This window comes from Schistocerca cancellata, chromosome 3 (assembly GCF_023864275.1).
Source record: "Schistocerca cancellata isolate TAMUIC-IGC-003103 chromosome 3, iqSchCanc2.1, whole genome shotgun sequence".
Lineage (NCBI taxonomy): Eukaryota > Metazoa > Arthropoda > Insecta > Orthoptera > Acrididae > Schistocerca > Schistocerca cancellata.
The window spans coordinates 742,663,035-742,685,876 of NC_064628.1; the positions used below are offsets into that span (position 1 = coordinate 742,663,035).

The window sequence follows — 22,842 nt, forward strand, 5'->3', positions numbered from 1 at the left end:
GATCATACATGTCGCCATCATCAGGTGAACTGACGGACTGAGCTGCTGTGAACGTGCCGGCACGGAGATCCGTACGCGATGGCTGCTCAGAGGGAACTGGGTTCGGTCGCGGCGGCGGCCGATTTAAATACCCTCCGCCCGCGGCGCGCTCCCTCCGCCGTCCGCGCCCCGCGCCACGGTCGCGCGGTGGAACAAATTGCGACGGCGTCTGAGATGACGTCGGAGTGATGACTCTGTCCGCCGTGGCCGTCACAACTGTACGTTTGCTCGATTTACTCTTGATTAACCCAAACGCTGGTTCCCAAGCCTTGCTAAGATTATAGCCACAGTCACGGTTTATGAGGTCGTCATTGGTGCGAATTTCGATGGCCTCTCTAACAACGCTGTCCCAGTATCTCGACGTCTGTACCAGAATCCTCGTGCGGTCATACTCCATGGCGTGATTTTCCGACAAACAATGTTCAGCGAGCGCCGACTTGCTCGGATACATCAGTCGAGTGTGCCTCTGGTGTTCACGACATCGATCCTCGACTGTACGCATCGTCTGACCAATATACGACTTGCCACATTGACACGGAATCTGGTACACGCCGGCCTTCCTCAAACCGAGGTCATCTTTGGCGCTCCCCACCAGTGCACGAGTTTTATTTGGAGGACAAAACACAGTTCCGAATTGGTGTTTCTTCAGAATGCGGGCGATTTTCCCCGAGAGTGCGCCTGTGTATGGAATAAATGCAGTGCCTACCTCCTCCCTCGTGACTTCATCCATCTCAACAGGTTGTGCTGCAGTGGTTGGGCGGAGAGCACGTTGAATCTGCCACTCTGAGTACCCATTTTTTCGAAATACAGTTCTCAGGTGTTCCAATTCCTGGGGTAGACTCTCTGCGTCAGAGATAGTGCGCGCCCTATGTACTAGAGTTTTAAGTACCTCGTTCCTCTGTGAAGGGTGGTGGCAGCTGTCTGCGTGCAAATACAGATCAGTGTGCATTGTCTTCCGATACACCCCATGACCTAGGGTGCCGTCAGCCCTTCTCTTGACCAAGACGTCAAGGAAAGTTAATTTACCCTCAGTTTCAGTCTCCATAGTGAATTTGATGTTGGGGTGTATGGAGTTTTGATGTGTAAGAAAGTCAAGGAGTTTATCCATACCATGTGGCCAGAAGACGAACGTGTCGTCCACGTAACGGAAAAAGCAAGTAGGTTTCCATACGGATGACGACAGGGCTTCCTCCTCGAAGTTCTCCATGTACAAATTCGCTACCACTGGTGAGAGTGGGCTACCCATGGCGACTTCCTCCGTTTGTTCATAGTATTCTCCATTAAAAAGAAAATACGTGGAAGTCAAGACATGCCTAAAAAGTTCAGTGGTCTTCTCGTCAAACTTCTGACTAATCAATTCTAGTGACTCTCGAAGGGGTACCCTCGTAAACAAGGAAACGACGTCAAAACTCACCATGATATCTGACTCATCCAACCTGAAGCTATCAAGGCGTTTAACAAAATCCACGGAATTACGGATGTGATGAGGGCATTTACCCACATAAGGACTTAATATTCCCGTCAGGTATTTGGCCAACAAATATGTGGGTGCTCTGATGATGCTGACAATGGGGCGTAATGGTACCCCCTCTTTGTGAACCTTCGGGAGTCCATATAGTGTAGGCGGTACCGGACCTTGGGGTAACAATTTCTTAGCGTCACCCTCCGGTAAAACTGCGTCCTTGAGAAGCGCCCTCGTCTTGTTCTCCACCTTCTTTGTAGGGTCAACGCTGATCTTCCGGTAGGAATCGTCATTTAGCAGGCTCTGCATCTTATCAGTGTAGTCCTTATGGGAGACAACAACTATAGCATTGCCTTTGTCAGCCGGTAAGACAACAATTTCAGAGCGCTCCCTCAGATCACGAATGGCCGCCATCTCTTTACTGCTGATATTTGACTTCATCGGCTTGGATTTCGTCAACGCACGACAAGTTTCACGACGTATTTCCTCGGCTGATTCTGGCGGAAGTCGAGCTGCAACCTGTTCAACAGCACTAACAATTTCTGCGACCGGAGTGAACTTGGGGGTGGGAGCGAAGTTGAGACCTTTCTGCAAAACCGAGACCGCATCATCACTCAACACAATGCCACTCAAATTGATGACAGTCTTGCACGGAACCTGCAGAGATGGTTTGTCAAGGAGACGTGAGCACTTAGCTGTTTGACGTCCCGTAGCCTTCTTATGGGCGGAATCAGCTGACACCCAGGTGACACCATCAATCCAATCCCACGAGAAAGTGAACTTACTAGCCCGTTGCAAATGTAGTTTGAGTAATTCCTGTGAGATAAACTCAAGGCTCCGGCGGGTGAATTGCACTCTCTCACGTACCAATGCGAGGCTGGCTCGTTTCTTGATTCTCTTAGCTGCTGTAGAATCGATGTGATGCATAACCTTAGCAAACTTTGACAACATTCTCGGAACGACATCTCTTTAGAAAAGCAAGAGTACTTAGCAAACGACATCTACGGTGGCGCAACTTTTCAAATTTCTTCATGCTGCGATACATCTCCTCCCCGTAAAGGTGTATGATGTGATTCTTGAGTTTCTCCCGGCGTATTTGATAATCAAAATATCCACGGGTGTGCTGCCTGTCTATAGTGTCCAACGGGCACAATATTTCGGCGATCATACATGTCGCCATCATCAGGTAAACTAACGGACTGAGCTCCTGTGACGCCGTCGCAATCTGTTCCACCGCGCGACCGTGGTGCGGGGCGCGGACGGCGGAGGGAGCGCGCCGCGGGCGGAGGGTATTTAAATCGGCCGCCGCCGCGACCGATGATGACGATGATGGTTGGTTTGTGGGGCGCTCAACTGCGTGGTTATCAGCGCCCGTACAATTACCCAGGCTTTGCTCAGTCCAATTTCGCCACTTTCCTGGATGATGATGAAATGATGAGGACAACACAAACACCCAGACATCTCGAGGCAGGTGAAAATCCCTGACCCCGCCGGGAATCGAACCCGGGACCCCGTGCTCGGGAAGCGAGAACGCTACCGCGAGACCACGAGCGGCGGACCGGCCGCGACCGAACCCAGTTCCCTCTGAGCAGCCATCGCGTACGGATCTCCGTGCCGGCACGTTCACAGCAGCTCAGTCCGTCAGTTCACCTGATGATGGCGACATGTATGATCGCCGAAATATTGTGCCCGTTGGACACTATAGATCGGCAGCACACCCGTGGATATTTTGATTATCAAATAAGCCGGGAGAAACTCAAGAATCACAATATGTTTAAGGATTCTGCAGCAAACCAATGTTAAGGACATTGGTCTTTAATTTTCTGGGTCCTTTCTTTCATCCTTCTTATATAGAGGAGTCACCTGCGCTTTTTTCCAGTCGCTTTGGACTTTGCGCTGGGCGAGAGATTCGCCATAAATGCAAGATAGGTAAGGGGCCAATGCTGTAGAGGACACTCTATAACATCGAACTGGGATACCATGCGGACCTGGTCACTTACTTGATTCCAACTCTTTCAGCTGTTTCTCTACGCCACATGCTTATTACCATGTCATCCGTAAGGGAGTCTTTTCGATGGTCAAATGACTGTTTCTTCGTTTCTACTGCGTTGACGATTTCTTGAACGCGAAATTTAAAGCTTCGGCTTCAGTTTTCCTTATCTTCAAGTGACACACCAGACTGATAAGTAACTGGATGGAAGCCTTAGACCCATTTAGAGTTTTTACACAGCATGAAAATTTTCTTGGGTTCTCTGACAGATCTTTTGCTATGGTGTGACAGTGGTAGTAGTTTTACACTTGCGCGCATGGATCTTTTCACAGACTCAAGAATCTCTACTAACCTCTGCTTGTAGTGAAATGAAATGTCGTGTGGCTAGGGCCTCCCGTCGGGTAGACCGTTCGCCTAGTGCAAGTCTTTTGAGTTGAATTCACTTCGGCGACTTGGGTGTCTATGTGGTTAGAACACAGGTACTGACGGTTTGCGCAATATAATGAAGAAGGCTGCAGAGCTTTAAAAATATTGACGTTGGCTCAATATATTGCACTGTGTAAGGGTGGTATTGCACAGTACACGGTATTGCCGAGACCAAAAGGAATTCAATTACCTCCGAATGAATTTCCGCAAATAACCGAAAAATGACAAATATAAAAAGTGAGCTGGAAGATGTAGATGAAAGCACACTGTCATACTTTGAGAAACAAAATTACAGCTTGATCAGGAAATGCCAGGTATGCGCTGAAGTCAAATGAAAACCAAACACCAGCCACAACGTGATCATAGAACGGTTCCACTCAAAATTAATCACCGCAAACGTTAAGACGTTTATCCCACCGGGAGACGAGCCGATCAACTCCTCTTTCGCAGGACGGGGTCGGCCGCTGACTGATCCTCAGCCGCACCCACACGCCCATGCATGCCTCCTTCGGGTCGCAGATGATGTGAGAATCACACGGTGAAACATCCGGGGTGCACGGAGGTTGTTGCAGTGTTTCCCAACAAAACCGCCGAAGCGCGACCGTCTTCCGATTGGCAGCGCGGGGATGGGTGGTATTGTGCAACAGGATGATTCCGTCCGACTGAATTCCTGGTCCTTCTGACTTTCGAGCGCGTCGTGCTTTCTGCAGTGCGTCTTCATAGAGTTGCGCACTGATTGTAGTTCCACGCTCGAGGAACTCTACAACAGGAAGCATCCTGTTGCACGATAGCGGCCGTCCCTATACTGACAATCGGCTGAAAGGCTACGATTCGATGCCTTGTTTGGTAAACATTGTAACATCCTTCGTACAGCACGGATCTTTCATAGTGTGATTTACACATCTTTCGCGACCTGAAAAGTCATGCGTGGACGTCGGTTTCAGACGGACGAGGAAATGCAAGGGAGTGCGGTTGTGGATGTGGATCCATTAGCGGCCGACCGCTCTACGAAATAAGAGTTGACCGTCCCTAATCCCAGTGGAATAAATGTTTTAACAATTGTGGTGATTACTTTTGAGTGGAACAATTCTATGGTCCCGTTGTGGCAGACGTTCCGTTTTCATTTGACTGCTCCTTATATCTCTTTTGTCCCCAACAGCAGAGGAAACAGAAGTCACGGTGTCACGAAAACACGCAGAAATATTTTATTTGTAGCAGTTTCAGAACTGAGAAATAAGACCAAGTCAGCTGTCCAATGAGCATATATTTTTATTTTTCTTGCAGCGGTTGTCATAGTATAGATATACGATCATTTAAGTTTTCGATTAGTAATTAATAAATAACACAGTTGATATTGCAAAGAATTACGTGAATGCCACGTGGACACGGTAAATTACACAGTTCACTTATTTAATTTTAATTAGTAGTTGTTTACGTATCATACTGCCCTGAATGAACCCCTAATCCATATTCACTGAAAGCTTAACAGACTTACTTTCGCGCAATTTCTGCTTGTATTCTGGTAGGTACGCAACTCAATCGCAATACACGAGAGTTTCATATTGTTGAGCGCAGACATATTCGTTACAGTATTGTGCAGTCTTCGCTTCGCACTTCCCAGTTGATAATAAATTGTTTCAAAATATAGAGCGTGTGAGGGCCTCTTTATGCTGTTCCTGAGTCCTTCCGAGGAATTTATCTGGCCTCTTTAATAATTATCATAGACTATGGAGTGTCACTGAAACTTCCGGACAACATCAAAACTGTTTTCTGGGTCGGCATTCGAACTGTGAACACTTTATCTTCCGCGGCAATTGTCTTAACAGGTTGAGCTATTCTTGCACGATTCATACGACATTCTCAAAGCTTCAATTCTGCCAGAATCTCCTGCTCGCGATTCTATTTTCTTTCCCATTTCCGAATAGTTCCTACCTGTCGAATTAGTTATTGATGTACAAACATAGCTACTGCATGTTGTTGCTACTTTCAACTTTATCGAGTCTCTTAATATACATTCCTTCCAGACACGTTCATTCATCCCACAGGCTACTTCAATGAATCATTTAATAGATCCAAATTACATATCTTCTGGTCAAGAAGTAAATACCGTTGACCTGCACCCTCACAACTATGTCTGAACCAGTAGTTCTAAATAGTCTTCAGAACAACTGTACCATTAGAACGTGTCACTACTGGGTCAACAGACAGCCCGAAACTGTTCAAAATTCATTTCGACGCGAAAATATTGTTCGGCACGAATGGGTGCAAATCGGGTATCTTTGGAGGCACTTTCGTAGACTGGAAAAAAGAGGACTGGGAAAAAAGGTCGTAGCGAGGTGTTGGTGAGAGGGGTCCTGATCGAAAGAAAGACTAAAGCAGTCGTCACAAAGGACGTGTTTCTGATCGCGAAGCAGGCCAGACGAGATATCCGTCGTGGTTGCTGCACCCTGTGAAACGACCTACTGCATCTCACAGAACTTGCTCTTCGTCTTGATTTGCGATCGCAACGCACTCCGGCGGCACTTCGCTGAATCTGGCGCGCTAATCACAGTTTGTTTACGAAAATAGATGCGCGTGAAATAGTTGCGTTAACTCTGTAGCGATCGCCGAAGAAAGGCAGAGAAAATCGCTAGTAAGACTCTTGACTCGTCCACGATTTGAACTGCGAACTGCTGGTTGGGGAACAGCACATACACGGAAAAATATCTAGAAACGTACTAGTAGAGGCTCTTAATGTAATTGAATCTTTCACATTTTCAGTTTTAAATTTAAGTATAGTGTAAGTATAGTGTCTAACGTCAATTTCCGCGTGCATTATACCCGTATTCGTAGTGTTAACTACATCACTCTGATGTTACGTATTTCATCACATAGGTTTCACGACCGATTTTCGTATCGCAATTTCATTCGAATGGAACAGGAAATAATTTTCGAAGCTGCTCACCATCACTGAAAATAATATTTACCGGTAAGATATAAGCATGAGGCAATTCACAAAACCAAGAGATAGTAACCATATCTTTTACACAAGTTTTGCTGTGTGCAGCTTTTGCTTCTGGCAGACGCAGCCACCTCAAGATTTCTGGCCACTGAGTTAACATTCCAGTCGCTGACATATGCAACTAGAATTGCAGCAAATACATTATTTAGAATAAACATATCGAGTAGTAGAGATCATGCTTCTATTGATTATCAATTCCCAGATCCTTTTAGAACACACACGGTGACGAAAAACAAATTGCTAATAGCCTTACAGAACCTGTTACCTTTCCCTTCACAATTCACGACACTCAGTTACGCTACGGTTACAGCAAGACTCCAGCAGATAAGCTTCTTGGTATATAGCTGTCACCTATGTCTAAAGACTGCGTCCACAGATGTTATGCGATATTTAAGTATAACGGAGTGTACCAAACACAGCACGCTTTTGATAATGAGCCGTAGCAATTAAACAACGTACTTTCACAGCGGTCAAGTTATAATACAAAAATCGAACACAAGAAACCTTTCCATTTATAAAAACATGTTTTCTAGAGATCTTCAACGTGGTTTCAAACAGCTTATAATATACCACGTACCATGTAATATAAAAACCACCAAATACCGAGCTCAACACCGTATAGGTATGATTTAATACAAGATGGCGTCTCGTAAGTTCTGTTTGTGACGTACATCCTATGCCGCACCCCACTGGCCACGTTCCTCTTCACGAAGAAAAGAAATGACCTGTCAGATTCTTCCTTTCACGCTTCGCTATGTAGTGTAACTTGGAATTTCACGCTGTGAGGTCACAAGCTCCTCGTCCACGAACATTCACGTTTGGTTTGGTCCGCCGTAAGAATTGACCTGGAGATGTACAAGAGCCCTTCGTGGTGAGATCTTTTACATACGACATGAGGCCTTGCCATCGGCTAGCGAATGGAAACGACGCAAATCTCACTGTATCATTTCTAAAGCGCAACTGTAACTATCATTTCTAAAGCGTCATTTATCCAAGTGTCAAACCATCACCACCGCACAGACGCGTCACACAGTAGTTGTCCACACAGTTCGCTCATGTTAAACTAGTATTCTTGCTACGTAAATTTCACGATCTACAAGATCGGGAAGAAAAAGATGCTGAAGCACATATCCTATATGACCCAAGGCTTTCGAGTTTTACCGATGTCGCTGACAGAATTGGATATTCATATAACATACTCTCATTTCATCGTACTTTACCTGAAATTCGTGTCTGGAAACGGCCTTAAATTAAACTCTGTACTTCATTTCGAAAAATTTTCAGCTGATTCTGGTATAAAATATTGGGGAGAGATTTGTAACGCGGAGTTAGTTACAGAAATGGTTGCCACCAAGTTCTATTTTCACTCGCGAGCCTCCGCGCCGCTAATTACATGCAGCACACACTATCGACATCTACGTGATTATACTGCTATTCACAAAGTGCCTGGCAGAGGTTTCAATGAACTACCTTCAAGCTGTCTCTCTACCGTTCCACTCTCTAACGGCACGCGGGAAAAACGAGCACTTAAATTTTTCTGTGCGAGACCTGATTTATTTTATCGTGATAATCATTTCTCCCTACGTAGGTGGGTGCCAACAATGTTTTCGCAATCGGAGGAGAAAACTGGTGATTAAAGTTTCATGAGAAGGTCCCGTCGCAACGAAAAAACCGCCTTTGTTTTAATGATTGCCACTCCAATTCCCGTATCATGTCTGTGACAGTATCTCCCGTATTTCGCGATAATACAAAACGAGCTGCCCTTCTTTGTACTTTCTCGATGCCATCCGTCAGTCCCATCCGATGTGGATCCCACACCGCACAGCAATACTCCAGAATAGGGCGGACAAGCGTGGTGTAAGCAATCTCTTTAGTAGACGCGTTGCACCTTCTAAGTGTTCTGCCAATGAATCGCAGTCTTTGGTTTGCTCTACTCACAATATTATCTATGTGATCATTCCAATTTAGGTTATTTGTATGCGGCGAAGTCTAATGACATAGATGATTGCAGGTGATCCGTAAGTTTAAGCATAACACCTGAGATTTCACGCAACTATACTGACCACATCAAAGGCCTTGCTGCAGTGGTAAAACCGATTCCCGTCAGTTACTCTACGTTTTTGCGCTGTCGGGCTTGGCTAACACTTGGATAGCTGGCCGTCGGGTCTGACGGGCGCTGTTGGCAAGCCTGGTGCACGCAGTCCTCAGGTCAACTGAGGAGCTACTTGACAGAAGCAGCGGCCGGGAGGGCGGTGTGCTGATCACATATCCGCATTCAGTGACGCCCATATCTAAGGATGACACGGCGGTCGGTCAGTACCACTGGACCTTCCGAGCCCTGCTCTGACAGTGTATATTGACCAGTGTGCGTTGTGCGGGCAGTGTAATTCGGTAGCGGGTTAGTTGTCTGTAGTGGTCTTCCTGGCTTGGTCAATGCAAAAATTAACATAACGTGAACGACAATAGGATATGCCTCATTATGACAACAGCGTCACATTGCTTCCAAGGGGTCTTCACGAACTGGAAATCTTAGATTTTTTGATACTTTTAAGACTAAGATAATGGCCTGTGCACTTCTCAAAAACACACTAAAATAACACTGAAGATTCATGAGCAGTGTAAAGTATACAAAGTTTCGAAAGTTTTAACTGCCATCTGTATATGCGTGCAAGGCGTTGGTGTATTGTAATCGCAAGGTTCTTTTTATGCTCTCGCTGGAAGCTTTTTTATCTATTTGTATTCTTTGTTATAAGAATGAGACATTTATCAACAAATACTTGACCACAAATTTTTAATAAAAGTATTTTTAAAACCACTACTTCCATGAAAATTTGCGCAGTAACGATACATTAAAATTTGTTACAAAAATGAGAAACTTCACAGAACATACTTTTTCATTAATAAATAATATTACGAATCAATAAGAAGAATTTAAAAACCGTATTATTGATATTTTTTATTTACCGTAAGACATTTCACATTTTTGTGCCAAATTTTAATTTATTGTGAATATTGATCTTTAAGAGTCTAGGAATTAAAGATATTTTATTCCCGTTAAAAATTAAGGTAAAGCTGTCAGCCATCCGAAGGCTGGTTCGAACATGACAGTGCTTTATTAGGCACGGCGTACGGAGGTTGCCCGCCTCAGATCTCCAACTACGTTGTCAAATGTAGTGAAATCTACAGTTTAATGTAGACGCCCGAGTTTTTCACGTTAAATAAACATTGCTAGAGGTGAAGAAAGTGATTGGTGACAAATCACTCGGACTGAACTGGGATCGAACCCATGACCTTTGGATTCGTAGATTTTACCAATGAGTCACATTGAAAATGATTCAATATTTGTCTATTAATACTGACGTTTGATCATGGACACGAAAAAAAATGAAAAGGTAGCGTCTAAATAGACTCTAAACGGCAACCTTGCGATTACAGGAGCCTTTTTGTTTTGAAGGAAAATGGGCATAGCTATGAGGTTGACTTTCTAAACTTTTTTATACTTAACATCGATTCGTAATCGTCAATGTAGTTGTGCTTGCCAGTTTTTGAAAAGCTCACTGTACTTATCCAGCAAACGGATGTTTGGGACCTGAGCTTCAAATTCTGTTAAGTATGAAAAAAAGCGTAGTGGGCCACTCCGTACGATCTATTTGCAATGTGTGTGTGTGTGTGTGTGTGTGTGTGTGTGTGTGTGTGTATAAAATTTCAGGTCCCAAGTGATATTAAAAGTTAATTTCACTGTCCAAGTGGAGTAATATACACCCTACGCTACTTCCTCTGCGAAAAGCTTATGACGCGTGTACACGCGAAGAGGGAGGCATCCGAAAGTGCTGACGCTAAAGAGTAACGGGCATAAATGGACTGGCGCGGCGGGGGCGGAGACGCCTAGTGGCCCCGACCAGGCACGGCGAGGCGAGGCCGGCGGAGAAAGGCCGCGTGTGCCCCGCGCGACGACAAAGCGGGGCGGGGCGCGGCGGTGGCGGCCAGAAATGCACGCGGCTGCCAGCTGACGGCGCGCCAGCTCCTTCGCGCGCCTATACAGGCTACTTCCTACACACAATGGCCGCCATCAAAACTACCAACCAGCTAATGTGAGCATTATTCCGGCTGCGCAATAGAAAGGAATATGCGCAGCTTGGCTTGAAAGGTTGGGAAATATTACTGAGAGGTTCACAAACTTTAAAAATATATTGCGCAATACATGAAATATTGTGACGCCTTTGGGCCTTATTGTGCAATATCCTCCCAACTCTCTCACGAGACTGCCTCAAGTACAGACAATGAGCTCTGCTAACGAGCTTCATTTTGATTTTTAAACGTTATATTTTGCTTTTTTTGGCGTTCTGAGTACAGAGGAGTGGAAAAAAATCAAAAAGCGTTCATTGTAGAAACATAGAATACTTTACCAGATGTACGGCGTGTCAAGTGAATGAGTATATGACAAACGACTTTTAAACGAAAGTGTAAACACACACAAGGGTGTGGTGAATGTCTTCTTCACTCAACCTTAACTTTCCATATGCATCTTTCTACAGGTCAATTTTTTTTCATTTTTTTCTTCAAATGATAAGCAGCCCAAGTACTACATCAGCAGCATCCAAATGCTTACTTATTGCATCTAGGGATGTATGGTTCTATAGCACTGACCATCTAAGGAGTGCTAAAGTTTTCCAAAACAAACCGGTGTTATTGAGGCCTGATGAACACGTCTCCCAAAAAGCAACCTGACAGCTATTGTACAAGTTTTTGCACATCATTTTAAATCGTGTATGTTAAATACCCTGATGATTGAAAACTATCTTAAGACAGCATGAGCGTATACTAGATATGAGTGAATTGAGTGGCATAATTCCCTCTAGTTTTGTGGTGTATAGAGAAATGGTGTTCACTTTTTACTACAAAGGGTTATTAGTCGATATCCACTAAATGTTCTGTCTTTCTTCTAACAGATACTGAAGAGACACTGGCCTGTGTGGCCAAGCAAGGTAAAAAGTAAGTTTATGACTAATTTTCAGGACTGAGTTGAGGGGCACTACACCTACCCCCCCCCCTCTCTCCGGGTATATCCCTGCAAGACAGTATGTCTTTGCACACAAACAATATTTCAGTTACATGTTAATACAAATGCATATCAACAAAATGCAACTTCAAATTATTTGATCACAATATAGCTTTGTCTGCAGACGTCTACATCAAACTATAAATGGGAGACGGAACACTTCTATGGTCACTAATAGAACTTCTGGGAAAATCACAGTGCCAATGGACTGCAAACCTGGCACTCAAACTGATATACATACTACAGACATTGAGTATTAATTCAGTTCAGCAGTGGCAATAAGGATTTTTAAGCTGTTAATTTTCACACTAATTACTGCTACCACCATGAAGGTGGGGGTGGGGTGGTGGAGTAAAACTTGCACCACTATCAAGAGAATTATAGTGCCTTCATTAGTTCTTAATGGTGTGTATGAAGCGAAACTCTAAATCAAAACTGTTGTTATAATGTGATGGACACTCTCAGGAATTGGAGAGGAGTTCAGATGTCTGTCAGATGGCAGGATACTGCACCTATACATGATGAATCGGTGAGGGGAAAGGTACATGCTTTGAAGGGTTATAGTAACAAAAAAATCTTTATATGGATATATGCCCTACTCTGAATGACTTCGGGTCCAACATGTTAAAGATACATTGTTATTTATTTGATGTATTATACAATGTAGCAGGAATCAAGATGAACAGTTTCATAGAGGACACTTGTCTACCAAGTTACGAAGCACCCTGAAACTGACCTATACTATAAAAACTACCTAAGATACAGCACAAGTGCATCACACAATTTTCAATATTTTTGTGCTCTCTTTGTTCAAACTATTAGGACTAGAGAAAAAAATGAATAGGACATTTTTTGCAGTAAATTTAATGTTGTTAAATTCTGTACTGCAAACATGTTTTTGCTGGAGGGGGTAGTTTTCAAGGTATTCAAGAAAAACATGCAAAGATGTTTAATCTCTGTATATTTCACCCTATCTTTCACTTTATGTTCATATTTGAATAAATAATAATTCCCAAATGCAGCATAAGGATTTTGAGTTATTTATGTCAATGTGTGGCCAATAACCCCTGTTGCCACATGGTGTTCTTGCAGTTTCTTTGTTATCACTGTACTGTGAGAGGGGCATAAGGGTTAGCAACATGTTTATATGCATTAGAACAGGGGAGTGCCAATGTCAGACCTGTTTCAATTTCAACACTGTCGCCATTTGGTGCCAAAAAATTTATTCGCTCTGGTCATTTTTAGCTGCAGATCTGTCACAAGGACTACATGAAACCACAAACAGCCAAATACAATAAATTTGGAGGATGAAGCCTCCACATAACTGACATTTTGCAAAAGTGGCATCCAGATACCAGGAGACATATTTATCCCTAAAGATGTGGCTCTAATGCTGCAAAACTAGCTGGATCATAAATATTTATCATAGAACTGAAGCAGTCTTTTCCTTCATGATCCAAGTATCTGTTAACATAGATGGTTCTTGGTTGGTTTAATGTGCCCTGCTAATAGCACTGTCTTGTTGCATGTGCAAACACCATGTCTCTGTGATACCCAGTGCTCCATTTCCATTGGTGCAAACATACTACTGATCATTGGAAATTATTAGATATGGTCTGCTGAAAAACTTTCAGCATGAGTTATTATTGTGTGGCAGGTTTAATGTGCCTATATTTATAGTTTTATGTCACTTATGGATATGAAACACGTCTTAAGTAAAACTATCACACTCTAGACATGCACATAAAAATTCAACAAAAATCTGCTCTTTCACAATAAGTAATATTTCAATGCAACTGCTGAACACTGTGTGACAAGTTTCGCAAATAACAATGGAAATCGAATGAAAATCTTATCAAAATGACAAAATATTATTTTCAAGGGTACTTGTTACTTTGCAAGTTGAGAATTTGCTTTCCCTTGTTGTTGGCAAAGAACTTTAGTGAACTATCCAACTGAGATCATAATGCTGCTGATGGTAGAGAGAGCACAATCAGTAAGTCTTAAATCAATTTTAACTGAACTTTTTCTGTATGACAAAGAGAGCAATGGGTCATCTACAGATTTAAATATTTCTAATTCTTCACCACAAGAATCTGTAACACTCATTTCATTTTATGACCCCAATGACCCAACAACTTAATTAGAATGCAATCTTCTGAATTCCCTTCAAACTTCCTATTCACCTTATCCTTAATAAACCACACTTTTCTGATCTCATAACAAACGATGAGCAACTTCAAACTATATTTATTCGTTAGTACGAAATGAAAACTTTATTGATGACTATCATTTGGAATGTGATAGTGTGCCATTTTGAGGCTTCACGTTGAAGTTGCTGCCTAACTGCATTTCTCACACAGCGTGAACAGACCCTTATGCAGAGAATATCAGCACACTCAAATCAGCAAAACTTCACTCTCGAGGCCTCCTCGTTTGAGTGCAACCAGTGAAGTGTTTAAAATACGCAAGTAAGTGCCATGCAACTACTGTTTTATTTACTCTAGTTTGTATCACTTGGGCAATGATCATGCAGCTCTAGTTATCTCTATAAGCCTGAGTAGTAGAGGAACCAGGGAAATACAGAAGCGTCCGATCTTACCCGTCGGCTTTGACCCATGACGTCACAAATATGGCGGAAACGACCATAAACGACAATTCCAATATGGCGGATATAAAAACATCGCATACGTATCATAAACACTGAAATACACAGGTTTCACAAAAAGCCTAATGACTAACGGACAAGCGTGGGAAATTGGGGGTTTTTGGGTGGGGAGAAACTAAATATACACAAATGTAACCACCGACCGCCATACAAAACCACGCAAAACGACGAAAAAAATCGACATCACAAAACTGACCAAATACCAAAAAACACATTCTTATCCGGAATCAAACACTTCCCTTGACCTATATAGATCTACAGTAACTCCCGATCCCATAAATTGGGATCGAACACTTCCCTTGACCTATATAGCTCAACAGAACCTCCCGATCACATCCCCCAATACAAAACTCAAAAAACACCACAAACCATAGCAAACAAACACTTCCCTTAAACCTACATACATCTACAACAGCTCCCGATCCCATAAATTAGGATCGAACACTTCCCTTGACCTATATAGCTCAACAGAATCTCCCGATCCCATCCACCAATACAAAAATCAAAAAACACCACAAACCATAGCAAACAAACATAGCTGTAGAAATTTGATCAGCTCTAACGGTGTCTCGCCCATCATCGCCCTCAACCGAGCACTATTCATGCGGTCTTTCATATCCATTCCTGAACAAAAAACCACAACCGAATACACTCAATAACAAACTCACCCGATGTACAGCAATTATCATTACATTAACCATCACACAAAACCGTTAACTCACTAATACAAATTCCGCTTCAAAACCACGAACACAGCACTCACCACTGAGCAACAGCAAACTGGCCCCAACACACCAAACAAACGAAAACCATGAACACACCACCAGAGGGCACAACAAACACCAACACGACATCTACAAACACGCCACAATCACAAACCAAACTCCGCGCCGTAATGACGTCACACACCACAACACGCTTACGTCACGGGTCAAAGCCGACGAGTAAGATCGGAGGTTTCTGTTGACCCGGAACCAGAATGGGTGGAAAAAGATATCATTGACTATGTCTGTTCATCACTAGTCTGTTGAATGTCATCATTTAAGAACTGAACAAAACACACTGTTTCATTAATTATCTGATTACCTACCAGTGCTACAGAAATTTATTAAATGCTTCAACATCAGATGTGTTAAAATGGCAATGGTCTAACTGTGGTGGGTAATTATTCACAAGTAGATGAATGTGAACTATCAAACAGATAATTTCCTAGAAATGTGAATTTATATTTTATCTTTCACTTCAGGCCATCTTGGATGAAAGGTCAGAGATAAACATGTAAGAAATTGGGCTATGAGAGATTTAAAACAAGCTCACCTGGACAAGAATGCATTTATTTATTTTGGGGAGGGGGCATGTTCTAAGGAATGAATCTTTATAGCATTAATGTTAAATACCTTTATGGCAAACCACGGAAAAATTACTAAAACAGTTTATCAGCTATTTGAAAACATTTCTTCCAAATCTGTACTTGTCTTGAACACTGCCAGAGTCCACTTGGAAGCACATGTGAAGTGGACAATTATAGTTAAGCACAGTTGCTGTATCTATAAAAAGAGAATGGATTTAGATCTGGAGGGATATCATGTTAAACAACCCTTCTTCAATAAGAAACCTTTGCTGCCTATGTTTCCACAAGCTTTCTGCTGCTACAGAGGACACAGCAACCTGAGCTGCTGAGACTGATGACTGGGTGAGCAAGTACAGCAAAAATGTTATGTGGTAACAAACAATGAATTATGCCTGCCACACTGGCAACAAATCAATGATTTGTTGGATAGAGCACTAGATGTACAGTAGGTTTTTAAAATTATATGTTCATGTTCTTGAGTTGTTTCTACAAAGAACAATGGCACTGCTTCATTCCAAACAAAGAAAATATAAAGTGGCATTGATGATGTTTTAGTCTACACTCAATGCACACAAAGTGATAAAGATTTGTAAAATTTAACATTAGTCATATTTCAAAAGCACAAACAGGAACACTACCACCATTGACCAAACGTCTGGCTCAGTGAGATAGTGCCAGATCAAAAATACGAACATCTTTGGTTTGATTCCATGGTGTTCCTGGGACTTTTTTCTGTCACTTATTGATTCTTTCCCCTCTGGCAATGACTTTTTAAAGCAAAAAATGGAAAGTCCTCACAGTTTTGATACTGTGTTAGATGTAAGTTCCTCCTAAAACTGGCTCAGGAAGTAAGTTCACTGGTCACAGAAGGCAACGCTATGGCAAAGATATCAGCTCCAACAAGACCATACATAATAGACATTAAACTTCAAAATAACCTTAGAGTTGATGGCAGCCTAATGTTTAGTGACTTCAAATATTTTCTAATATAAATTTTGCTTTTCTGGTAGAAATTCAAAGTTTTCATGTATAAAATTTTTACTACGAGGCATTAATGAGAATGAACATAACTGTGACAAAAGACTACAGGCAGTTCAGGTTCATTAATAGGAATAATTTTTCCAACTATAAAAAAAGAAGTCTTATTACATGGTTGTTTCCATGACTAGTTATGTCCCTCCCTCTGCCCTATAACAAATATGACACTATTAGACTCAGTGAAAATTTAAGAATATTGACTACATATGTAAGTATGCACATACGACAGAACTCTTCTACACCCCAAGGAAAGCCACCACAACACAGTTATATCTTTAATCTAGTATATTGTATTATCAGACAGCACAAACAGAATAATTTTAAAGAAATGAAGACTGATGTGGAAGCATTCATATTTATACAGCACATTTCATATTTCCCATAATGTACCAATTTATGTGAAACATTTTAATTCCTTCATAACAGAATAACAATGGCACAAAAAATAGAAAATATACTCCTTATGATACCTCAAAAGCACTGTGTAATACATAAATTCACAAGGCTTTTGTTTCTCTCTTGTCATATAAATGCAAGAATCTTTTGGTAATACGCACTATATATAAAATACTGGGGTCTGTTAAGTGGTTATTTAGTAAGACTACGTAGAAAGCATCTTATTGGATTCATCAATGAAGCTTCATAGTAAACAAAATGAAACAAATGTAGTACAGAAAAGTACTGATGCCAGTAAGCAGCCACACTGTTAAAATGACAAATGGAGAAAGGTGAGTAGTTGGGCACAGTGTAAAATTACTTTGACGATGAGGTCATTTATGACTGAGGTTATTAAAAGAGAGCATCCCAGTAATAGCCTCAACTGACAAACTACAGGAAACCTATACCATTGCAGGCAGATGGTGATTTTAATCTTGGATTTACACAAATACAAATGCTACACTTCAACTGTGGAATCACACTCTTCAATAACGAAATTGAGAGATCAAGCAACTCGCAAATAAACAACAGCTTGAACCAACTACATGTAAACAAAGTCTTGATATCAAACTTCTGTACAATTTTTATGAATACTGAGATTGGCAGAATCATTACAATTCTGTGCAGCAAATTCGACAATTATGCAAGTAATGTAAATAGTTGCATTATAAATTTAAGTGCCTTCTACAAATGACAGCATTTACTGAGGGAGAGTAATATAGGCTACGCTTTTCTAAGTAATTGCCGCAGATAAAGCATTTTCCCCATACAGAATTAATAACAGTATCTCACTAAAACGTATTAAACAACTTAAGTTTCACTCTTTCACTGTGTTCAAACTACTCCACTGCACAAAATTTCCTACGTGACTAGGGGACATCCTTTGTCGACAAAGTAAATATTGATTTAAATAATAAAAAATAATTCATTTTCAATGTGTGTGATTTATAAAATTATACATATATTTACAACTCAGGGTAGGTAAGAGTTTATTTCTGACATGTGAAGGAGTTCACAACTTTTCAATGCTTTCTCAATGTGATAGGATCCGTGTCTAATAATATCCAAGGGAAAACTGTATAATTACTTTTGTAAACATTCTCTTAGCATTATACTTTAACAATAAAAAAATTAAGCACTATAAATATGAAACATGTAATCTCTACAAATTTTAGAGAGCTTATGCAGAAACCATGAAAGTGCGATTCAATATCCCATTTTGAGTTTCCTATTTAGATCTAATTAAACATTTTAAACTAATCAAATTTTAATCGGGGCACTTATCCAAGTATCTTACCCTCATCAACTTCCAAACTGCCTACTATCTTCTCATACTCCACTTAAATTTCATGTCATTAACAGTGCTTAAAAGCGACCTACCAACACACACGCTCCTTCTTAAGTTAACGTGGCGAGTCAATCGTTTCGCAGACTTCGACAGAATTTAACTAACGGTATATGAGAAAAATTGTCATACCTGAGAAACTATAAATTTGATTAAATACACTGAAGTACTGTAAAATTACGCTCTATAACGTACCGTATATGTGGTATTCCGACGCCACCGTTCAGGACCTTGTATAATTTGCTTTCGTACAGCAACTGCGGATGTCTGGCCCTGACGTTTTCCAATTTTACGGCCACTTCCTACAAACGAGGTTAAAGCAATTAACAACAAGCATCAATATATAATGGCTTTTAAGACAACTACCTACATACAGTATGCACAATGTATGGATTACTAGTTTTGTGACATTACGCTAAACACTTATTCTGAATCATATGTTGTTCTTTCATCTATAAGTGAAGCCTCTGATGATGGCTGCCAGTAACTTACAGACCTTCGAATGAAGATCTTTACAAATACTAAGTCTGTTCTAGTTTTACTTCACAAACGCACTGACAGAGCTTCAGCTCAATTTGCGTAGTTTCTAGCAGAAAATAACTGACTTTACCTCGCCATTTGTAATGTTGATGCCCAGATAAATGTCACCAAACGAACCACTACCGATTTTTCGCACTAACCGATATTTTCCACCAACGATGAATTCCTTCGCCGTAGCACATGGGTTTGCCATTTTTATGTTTATTAAGTATTTAAGTAGGGAATTTAGTGAGGCAAAATAACAAAATTAAATCAATAACCACACACACTACCACTGCCACCTACACGCCGACATCTCTCTCCGAGTTACTGACGTAACAAAGCGAAGCAATGCACCATGGTCACTCTCTCCAGAGTCAATTAAATTCTACTTTACAAATACTATTTGGACTACACCGAGAATTGGCTAATGCTCTCATGAACAATTAAAATAAATTCCTGTATCTACGAGAATAACCGGGCCTGTAAAGAAGCTTGATTGGATACTCCGATAAGAGAATATATTGACTAGCTACCTCTCTGAAACAAAACCCTTGCGAATTATTTTGTAAATGTTATAAAGAGGGCGCAGAAGCTCTTCTGCTGTAAAATGGCGTTGCTGAGACCGGTTGTGGCGAAGATAATTTCCAAGGTCAGATATCAAATGAGTGAGTTGGTCGTAGATGACCACAGATTTAATATATTCTGCTCTTTGTTCTGCAAATTATGATATACAAGACGACATTGAGATCATGAGTTGTTTTACGTATTTGAATGCGAAGTTTAACTTCACAGCTAGTTTCGCATTTTCAGGCGCAGCAAGTAGCAGTTCCAGTTAGAAATATTCACGTCACTGGTTCGTGTTCAGCATTAGTAAGTATACATCGTCAGCTCTATTACTGAGTAAAGTTCCTGTTAAACATGGGTTATGGTAAAGTAGTCTGAAGAAAAGTCTCACTAGTATTCTGCATAACATTTTTTCGGTCAGCGTTCCGATTTGGATGTTGCTAGTTGTGGAACTGTTAAATCCAAACGACAGGTATATTTGGTCCGGATTGTGTGTGTGTTTTTTGACTCTTTGCGAGACGCCTGACTGCATAAGTCGCTACATTGTTCCTGATTTAGTTTCTGCAATAGCTGTGTCTTTGACCGTATAGTGTAATCAGATTTGTGTGTTGTCAGGCCATTGGCACTTTTTAGCTTTATGATTTTTTGATAAATTATTCCTTTACTGTGTAAAGAGCAAATTCTGCATATTCTTACCTCTTTACTTTTTCTGCCCTTTCAGAAACTCATTTTATTCTTGAGGGGTTTAATATACTATTATCCTTATTTCTAATATTTACAGTTTTGTTGTTTAAAGTGCAATATTTGTTTTTATAGGGACAAAGGGATATTCTTGTACTGTAAGAAGTAGAACTGTACTGGTAAAGTCCTACAGTGAATTAGAGAAATCATTAAGACACAGGGCTCTCCCCGATGTCAAGCTTTATTTAGAGAACCATAGTGCTTTACTAACAAACTTTTACTAATTACTCGTAGGAATAACTGGTATTTCATGAGATGACAAATACATCTCAGCTTGGTGATGTGGAGACAGGGCCAGCTAGAGAATATCTTTTACAAAAAGTGATTTATTATTTGGTGCACCCCTCCGCCCTTTCCTTTGTACACTTTCACTCATCTCAGTTTTCGCTACTGATTGTGATACACACTGTAAACAGAGCTTACAAACTGGCAACTAAGATGACACAAAGTAAGTCATGTAAACTATAATCCAATTACTGCAAAATATATGTTACTCCTATGGGATAACTGTGGGAATTAGGGGTTTTTGGGTGGCATCAAATAAACCACATTCCTAATAGTAAATACATAGCAAAACAAACACCTGTGCTAAATATACTTGTAGCTGAATCCACAAAAATGTGGTCTCTTTAAAGTTTCCATTGATATACAGGGTGTTACAAAAAGGTATGGCCAAACTTTCAGGAAACATACAATGTTGTCATCTGGCTACACCTATTGGTACCCTCACATCCCAGTGGCCACCATTGATTTGAACATAGGGCTCCTGCTGACTTTTGGCGTTCTGCTGATGTTCCACTGGCCAGTCAGCAACCAACTGAGGGGAGACCAACCCAGACACAATCTAGGATATTGAGATGGACACCAGTTGAGAGACTGATCATACACCCAGAAGTGACCAATACTTTCTGTTTCATATCAAAACTGTAAACTGTTCATTCATGTGTTTGCCTACTAATGCGTTCCTTTCATTGTATCCCGGAAGCAAACTTCTTTGTTATCCTTGCCACACCATGTAAGGTCAAAACACACATAAGTTGGTGACAAGGTGGCCCAACCAAGCCACAACACACCAGTTGTTGGCACAGCTGTTGACTAGAACGATACGGAGCTCCACCTCCCGCATTAGTGGCCAGGTCTGGGGTTACAATCACCATCCACTTCTGGTAATTTTTCAGAACTCCAGCTTTCACCTCTACCACTCTTCTCCAGGCCCTCTCACGTGCACCACCATGGGGCGTCCCTGTCCACAGCTCTGTCTTGACCTATTACAAGATCTGAAAGGCACGGCTCAGACTGAGGCCTTTCGTCACCAATTCTTCTCCATTTTCGATGCGTTTTGGGGTTCATAAATAGTGAATACTAATGGATCAATGTGCAGCTTTGCTGGCATCGCTTATGTTCATGCAGGTTGTAATAAACTCAGCTCCTTTTTGGATGGCTGCAGTGTTTACACTGTGAAGTTGTAGTCATCTCTGGTGCTGTTGAGCATATCTGCTCGTGCACCAGTGGGTCCTTTCTCATCTATATCGACTCTTTGAGCGATTGTTACCCTCATCATCCCTTGGTCCCAACTGTTCAGAATTCTCTTTTTGTCCTAAAACAAAGTGGACATTCCTTGGATTTTATCTGGAACCCTGTCATGTTGGAATCACGGGTAATGAACTCACTGGTAGGCGATGTAAATAGGCTGCTGGCTAGCCACCTCTTGAGATTGGCATATCAGAACTCGACCTATGATTGGTATTAGTCCATCGAGTTCTAAGAACTTGGAATGCAGAATGGCATTCTCTGACTTTGTCAAACTACAAGTGATAAAGCAGACTGAATTTGTGGAGGTCCTCCAAGTGGTTAACCAGCACAACATTGGCCATACTTGACAGTCATGGTCTACTCTTTCATTGTGGTCCCCATTTGACAGTGGTCCACATTTTGCTGGACTGTTCTAACCTAGCTATCCTGTGACAGACTAAATAATATTCCTGACTTGCTACCCCTCGAGGATGATGATTCAACAGCTTGCCTGGTTTTATGATTTATTTTTGGAGCAGATTGTTATGACTCTCTCTCTCTCTCTCTCTCTCTCTCTCTCTCTCTAAGGGAGGGAACCTCAGTGTTTTCAGCCCCTTGAGGGGTTGGCAGGAGCCTTGTTGCCTCCTCTGCCCCGAATGGGCAGTGGCTGCTTGGGTTTGGTGGTC

At 41.6% G+C, this 22,842-nt stretch overlaps 2 protein-coding genes across 3 annotated transcripts in view; one reads left to right on the forward strand and one right to left on the reverse strand.

Moving 5' to 3' along the window:
- Nucleotides 1-19,708, reverse strand: part of LOC126175755 (casein kinase I) — a 112,684-nt gene extending 92,976 nt beyond the window's left edge. For both annotated transcript variants that reach the window (XM_049922722.1, XM_049922721.1), the window contains exons 1-2: nt 19,428-19,708; nt 19,013-19,119 (exon numbers count right to left, since the gene is read on the reverse strand). In XM_049922722.1, coding sequence (XP_049778679.1) covers nt 19,013-19,119; nt 19,428-19,550 — 230 coding nt within the window. In that variant the 5' untranslated portion in view covers nt 19,551-19,708. The remainder of the gene's footprint in view (nt 1-19,012; nt 19,120-19,427) is intronic.
- A 139-nt stretch (nt 19,709-19,847) lies between these two features.
- LOC126175754 (isocitrate dehydrogenase [NAD] subunit beta, mitochondrial-like) overlaps nt 19,848-22,842 on the forward strand; it is a 46,343-nt gene continuing 43,348 nt past the window's right edge. Inside the window, exons 1-2 of the mRNA XM_049922720.1 lie at nt 19,848-19,988; nt 20,150-20,209. Coding sequence (XP_049778677.1) covers nt 19,947-19,988; nt 20,150-20,209 — 102 coding nt within the window. The 5' untranslated portion in view covers nt 19,848-19,946. The remainder of the gene's footprint in view (nt 19,989-20,149; nt 20,210-22,842) is intronic.